The sequence below is a fragment of the Procambarus clarkii genome, chromosome 91 (genome assembly GCF_040958095.1).
Source record: "Procambarus clarkii isolate CNS0578487 chromosome 91, FALCON_Pclarkii_2.0, whole genome shotgun sequence".
Taxonomy (NCBI): domain Eukaryota; kingdom Metazoa; phylum Arthropoda; class Malacostraca; order Decapoda; family Cambaridae; genus Procambarus; species Procambarus clarkii.
Window position 1 is genome coordinate 15,016,123 of NC_091240.1, and position 7,276 is coordinate 15,023,398.

Here is a 7,276-nt window from a genome sequence, read left to right on the forward strand (position 1 = left end):
ACGGCAGACAGCCCTGAGAATATCCACCACCCAAGACTAAACAGGTGGGGTACAGAAGGCCACCTCCCGACAACCGCCGAAATCCACCAAAAAACTAAACCTAACCGAACAATAATAAACACACAAAGCATTGAGCCCCCCACGCATCGCCAATCCCTGACGCAACGAGACCCAGAACAGCGCCCAGGCTCTGGTAAACACATCCGGAATACCAACCCCACCCTCCCGCACAGCTAATACCAATGTCGAGCGACGAACCGGGTGGTAACGTCCACACCACACGTACCTATAAACCTGATGTTCCAACCGCAGAGCCAGTTGGCGGGGAAACACTGAGCCATGAACCAAACACGCGATAAAACCTTACAAGTAACCAGCAACGCCCGCTGATAAATCGTCAATGGGCGTGCAGCCAACAACCCAACCGCAACACCAACACTACACGAAACCGCACCCCAATTATATTCCAAAGAGCGTTCGTAGGAAGCAAACTAGGTGATCCCCAGAACACGAAGAGAGGTGACCACCGGAAACCAAGACCCCTCCCACACAAGGCGAGAGGACCACCCACCGATACCCAGAAGTCCGGACTTGGCACGATTAACTAGGGCCCCAGTGGCCAACTCAAACCTCTCAACCATGGCCTGGACCGCCCCAACAGAACCCTCCGAGGCCACAAACAGGACGGTATCATCCGCATAACCGCAGATGGGTAACCGAAGACCAGACGGCAGCCGGGGAGGGCGGATCAACACACAGGCCTTGACCACCCGAAAAAAAGGCTCCTGAAAGAGCACATAGAGGAGCATAGAAAGCGGACAACCCTGCCGCACCGAACGGCGCACAGAGAAAGGAGCACTCAAGAACCCATTAATACATACCCACTGCAACACCGAGCGTACAACATACGCACCCAATGAACAAACAAAAGCGGAAATCCAAGCCGCTCTAACACACGAAAAACAAAGGCTAAAGACACACGGTCGAAAGCCTTCGACCAATCCAGGCAGAGCATCGCCGCCGACGAGCGAGAGCCCGACACATACATAAGCACATTCCGAAACAACGCATTGCACTGCAGTAACGAATGACCCGGAACACTACAAAACTGTTCCACAGAAACAACAGACGCAACAACACGGCGACACCGACCAGCCAAAACCTTTGACAGGACCTTATAGTCCACATTCAACAACGTAATGGGTCTCCAGTTCGAGAAGAACTGCAAATCGCCCGGCTTCGGGAGTAACCGCACAATCCCAACGCACTGAGACACAGGCAGAACGCAGCCCCGAAGGCAAGCCCGGACCACCTCCAAAAGAACTCCCCCTAACACATCCCAAAAGGCAACATAAAACTCAACAGGAAGACCATCCGAGCCCGGCACCTTCCCAGAACGAAACGACCTGACCACATCGAAAAGTTCCCCCAACGAAACATCTGCCACCAAACCAACACAATCCTCAGCAGACAAACCTGGAACGCACCCACTCAAAAAATCATCCGCAATCGCGACGTCCCCATCCACCTCCTCATAGAGCGCAGCCAACTCCTGCTGAACATAATACAACACACCACCAGTGTCCGAAACAACGGACCCATCTGGCCGTTGCAGAGCCATAAAAAGAACAGAGTCCTGCACAGCCTTCACCTTCCTTAAAAGAAACGGAGAAAGACGTTCCCTGTCAACACGCTCACCCACACGAGCACGCACACGAACACCCTCGGCCCACTCCTCCCGCAGACCACAAATACGCGCCTTGCACTCCGCAATCTCCCCAAAACAGTCAATCCCAGCATTGTACCGCACGTACAACTGCGAAAGCCTCGCCTGTAACAACCGCAATAACCCAAACCTCCCAGCAGCCTCACGTTTGGCAACCACCCGAAAAAACAACCGACACTGCACCTTACACCACTCCCACCAATTCAAAACAGAAGGAAACTCAGAACGCCGGGCCAGAACCCCGACCCACCATACCCGAAACTGGTCACAAACCCGCGGACAACGCAGCAACCCACAATTCAGCTTCCACCACCCCGCACCGACCCGCACCTGACTGGGTACACCAACCCGGACCACTACTAAACTATGGTCCGAGAATGCAATCGGGACAGTGTGGAAAGCAAACACAGAACAACCCCCACCAGTAACATACATCCGATCAATCCTCGAACGCCCCCCGCGCGCAGCAAAAGTAAAGGATAACTCGCCCCCACAGAGCACAGCAGCATCCTGGAAACTGCAAGAACGCACCACCTTCTGCAGCGCACCCGAGACATTATGCGGGCGGGTGCCACTACAGTCCCGCACACTCGTCACACAATTAAAATCCCCACCAAAAATCAAACTCCGTGTATCATAACGCAGGAAAGGAAGAAGCCCCACCCGAAAAAACTCCTCCCGCTCCTGACGGCGCGCTGCTCCCGGGGGAGTGTACACCGTCAGGAACGGAATGGCAACCCCAAAAAACTCAACCCTCACAAACAAAACCCGCCCATCCTCATCCATATCTGTGTGAAGCATGGAGAAGGAAGCCCTCCTAGAAAACAACATCATCGTCCCCCCGAAAGACGTCCTCGGCGGGTTGAGCACAATATGAAAATGAACACTCAAACACTGCAACACAGACACATCGCGAACATTATGCTCCTGAATCAGAGCCACATCCACACGCTGCTCCTGCAGAACATCCAACAGGCCCAACTGGACCCCAAGATCATTCAAACCTCTAACATTCAAAGTCGCACATACAACGGAGGATGCCATCGGGAGAACCTCAGGACACCCCCAACCCGACGCGCCCCTCGGGGGACACAACCGCACCCGCAGCGGGAGCCACACCCTCACCACCGGGCTCAACCCCCCGCCGCACCTTGGAAGACGAACGGCAAGGAACTACCTTAACAATCAAGGGATGGACACCACCCGACGAGGGCTCCCCAGGCGCTGGAGACACCATCCACATCCTCTCCACGTCCTCCGCCGCCGCGAGCCCGATGCCATGCTCATGGCCAGACCCCCTTCCGAAGGGGGAGGAGGAACCACGTGAGAAGTGGAGGGAGGAGCACCAGCCAAAGCCACACCATCTGAAGCCTCGATCCTCTTCCCAGGGGGGTCCACGGCTGTGTGACCGATCCCACGGAGCGAGCTTCCGTCGAGGAACAGAAGATCCCAGCACAACCACAGGAAGCACAGCACAACCAACTGTAGACGGTGGCACCACTTCACCAGCCGCAGGAACACTGCATGGCTGGCCATCAGAAGACACCATAGCAACACCACCCCCGGCCTCGGGCAACGCACCGGCCACAGCACACGGGCCGCCCTCCGACCCCACACCACACGCGTTGGACGGCAAGACATCACACAGGACGCTATGCACCTCTGCCGCCACCAGCAAAGTTGCACGTGAAGCAGGAGCCGTGAGAACAGCAGAGTCAACTGGCAAAGCGGAGGGACCAGCAGCAGACGTAGAGACAGGGACAACAGGGAAAGATACCTCTCCAAGTGTGCCCATAGAGCCTGGTTCCACAGAGGGCGCCCCAGCCTCCGGCAAAAGCGGAAAATCATCCCCATGGAACACTGATGGGTCTGCCGCTCGAGGGGCATGGCAAGCAGCAGCGAAATGTCCCACCTCACCACACCGGGAGCAGGAGCGAGTCTGACCCTGGTAAAACACAAGCACGTAAAATCCACACACAGCCACCCGGGAGGGAATAGCCCCAGAGAGCCGCATGCGCAAAGTACGCGCACCCATATGGAGCCCCTTCAGGCGCCCACTATGCAGACAGGTATGACGATGCCCCACCACTTCACCATACCGACGGAACGCAGCGCACAGCTCATCCTCAGGAAAACTGCACCGGCGCCCCATGGACACTTTCAAACGTCAGGGGTCCCCACGGATCTGAGACCTCCACCGTCACAGCAGAATCCGGAAGTACATGTGTCTGCGTACCCCAGCGGCGCACAAACAGTTGATACACACTCGCCGAGGAGAACGTCACCGCCACCCAGGTAGGAGAAAGCTTCTCTAAACCGTAGAGATCAGGGTACTCCACTTTCAGAATGTCCATAAGGGCAACCTCCACCAAGGGCCAGTCAACAGGCGCTGAGAAATCAAGCCGGGCGGTGTCGACCCGGCGAACACGGCCACCACTAGCCGATGCCATAACACCCTCCAGGCCCCGCCCAATGGCCGCACCACACCGTCAACAAGACGATCACCACGCAGCAGCTACAGGTAAACACTGACAGCCTGGGCCGAACGTCAGCGCCCTCAGGTAGCAGAGCGGCGAATCCCTCCAAGTGCTATATTGTCGTAATGTCTTGGTGGTTTCCCCTAATAATTCTCTCCCTCCCTCCCCGATGACTCTGTAATATCCCATAGCTCAAACAATTACGTATTAGCGATAAGACCCACCATTAATGTATAATGATTTACTGTAAATATATAGCTCTTGAAATATAATATTCTCTGTAATGAGCTGACACTGTAATTATGAGGTGGCTGACACTGTAATTATAAAGTGTGAAGGGTAGATGAAATTGTTAATGTAATAAACTCCGTTAGATCTGATAAAGCCATTTTGTGCCTCTGTAATCCTTTTTGTGCTACCATTCACAATATGAGTATGGGGTGCACAATAAACTTTTTTCTTTATTATAAATCAACAAAAATGTACAATAAAACTACGGAGGCATTCACAGAACAGTATCAAAACGCACAGGACACTATACAAGCGAAAAACACCAAACAAATTGAAACATAATACAGAATGACACATACCCCATTGACACGCTAGTACATGCATCACGGAACAGCGCTAGTGCGTCCAGAACACGGAAAGATATTACATCATAAGGCACAGAAAGGCACGGCAAAAACAACCAGCACCACACAAAAAGGAAAACATAATAGTGAAATGAAACAAACACATAAGCCACCAAAACAAACTGAGGCCGTTACCACCAGGCAGGAGGCCTGGTCGACGACCGGGCCGCGGGGACACTAAGCCCCGGAAGCACCTCAAGGTAGCCTCAAGGTAAGGTAACCACCCACGCAGTAAACACAGAGCAGCCCCCCCCCACAAGGGCAGGGAAGCAGTCAAACCCAACAAGCACACAGCCACACCCATACTGAAAGTATGTACAAGAAGGCAATGAAAGGGAAGCAAACAAGCACACAAACACACCTACACTAAACCAAACCGGGGAACACGGGTCACAGGAACCCATCACACAACACTTACACAACACAAGCAACACAAGCATGGTGGAGAGGCACCCCCGAACCTTGTGTTAAGACACGCATGCACATTACGCCTACAGTAACAATAGGGCACACAGGCAGCACACTAAAAACAACATACACAAAGAATGTGAGATTTTTTTCTTTGACAATTATCAAAAGAATTAAGTCCTATTGATGTTACGTTAATCATAACTACCTCGCAAGAGAGGCAGACCTTAAACAGCAGCAGCAGCTGCCAGTGGCAGATATTTAATCTTAAAGCCTAAGATCATAGGACCGCGGGAGCAAACCGCCAGGCGAAACCACACGGGTAACACCTGTCACTTAGGTCGCTGGCTCCTCCTAGTTGACAACTAATAAAGGGTAGCCAACGGATTCTCACTTCTTATTTATAGAAGTGTGGTGCTGTGCAATGGACTCGAGCTTTAGATACAGACTTGATATGAACATAAGCAGGCAAAGCGTTGCAGAACATAAAATGTGGGGCAGTAATATTGGAAGGTTTGACGTAAACGACCGTTTTCTATAACAAACCATTTATTCACAAAAAAATAACTAAAACTACTACACAGTGAATTTACGTTACTTTACTGTCACTCCAGTGACACATTAAAGAACAGCTAATCAACAGCCTGATGGACCCACAGTATCCTTATCCCGTCGTCGCTGACTGACTAATGACACTAACTGAACAAAGTGGTGCCCACTGGTGACGCAAGCTTGCGATCAATATTGTCACGGCTTCACGGTGATCAAATACTCTAATCACAAAACTTGACTGGCGCTCGCTGCCCTCAACGAGGTACCAAGTAACAAGGCGGTTAATCCAAGAATGATAACCCCTTATAAAAATCTTACGTTAACACTTGTCTCTCAGGACAATCAACAACCAAAAGTTACTCTAATTGAATTTAAACAATTACGTTAACACACACGTGTCTCAACGACACTTAAATGGCAGCAATAACTCGGAAATCAATTAATTACATCAACTTGAAAGTCAAGCATTCGGTGAGTAATTCCCAATTAATTACTGAATCCAACAGCCTATTAATTCAGACGAGTATTGACAAAGCCTACTGTCTCTCAACTGACGGTTTTCTTCCGGTCTTACTACAAGATTACCTTAACGAGGGTAGACTACTGTACCACACACAAGGTTACAACACACTCCGTGTAAACAACAACATCAACACCTGGTGAATTCACTAAGTGGCGGTTATTAATCCTCTTTAATTAGCTACGAGTGCTTAATCACTCTGTCCGCAGACAGATCTGATCAGTCCAACGAATTACAGCAGCTTAATTACCGCTCAATTGACTCCGTTCATAACAGATCGTCAACCCCTTACATTAATCAATCAATTAACGACAGCTCGTTAAATCGTTAACACTACGTTAGTCTTCACTTGACAATTCCTCCACTGCGTGAACTTCACTATGACTGTTGCCTTTACACGTCTCTACGTTAATCACAACAATGTTCAACGAACAAGTGACCTCGTTAAGTAAATCGTGACCCCGGTGACGTTAACTGACTTTAATTCTCACGAAATCCTTTACAGTACACAACGCCTTCCACCAAGGACAAACTTGTCTACGGTTTACACACAGTACAACACAGTACATCACAGTACATCCTTGCCACTCACGGCAAAACTTGTAAATGACTTCCCTCAGTAAATTATCTACCAATAATTCACACTTTACCACAACACAACAGTAAAATTTATAACCAAGGGAAACCTCCCTGTTACCACTTTCACTGCTGAAAAAGGGAATCAAATTACAGTGAATTACATACACGGCACATAGAGAAAATAGAAGCAAATAACTCACTTTACTCTACCGTGTCTCTAGGTGTCCTCACATACGACAAAATTACAGTTGGGCCCAACCTCAACTTGATGACGGCAAACAGGGTAAACTCACACGTCTCCAATTCTCATTCACCTCACCAGGTGGTCACAGGGACAGACGGAACACTGGGGGCGAACCCAGCTTCAGAGTTTTATTAC

The 7,276-nt window shown here is 50.6% G+C and overlaps 1 protein-coding gene across 1 annotated transcript; it reads left to right on the forward strand.

The window, feature by feature from the left end:
* The first annotated feature begins 2,763 nt into the window (after positions 1-2,763).
* LOC138359576 (uncharacterized) lies at positions 2,764-3,669 on the forward strand. Its single transcript, XM_069318925.1, has one exon. The coding sequence runs from the start codon at positions 2,764-2,766 to the stop codon at positions 3,667-3,669; it is 906 nt and encodes a 301-aa protein (XP_069175026.1).
* Positions 3,670-7,276: the final 3,607 nt, after the last annotated feature.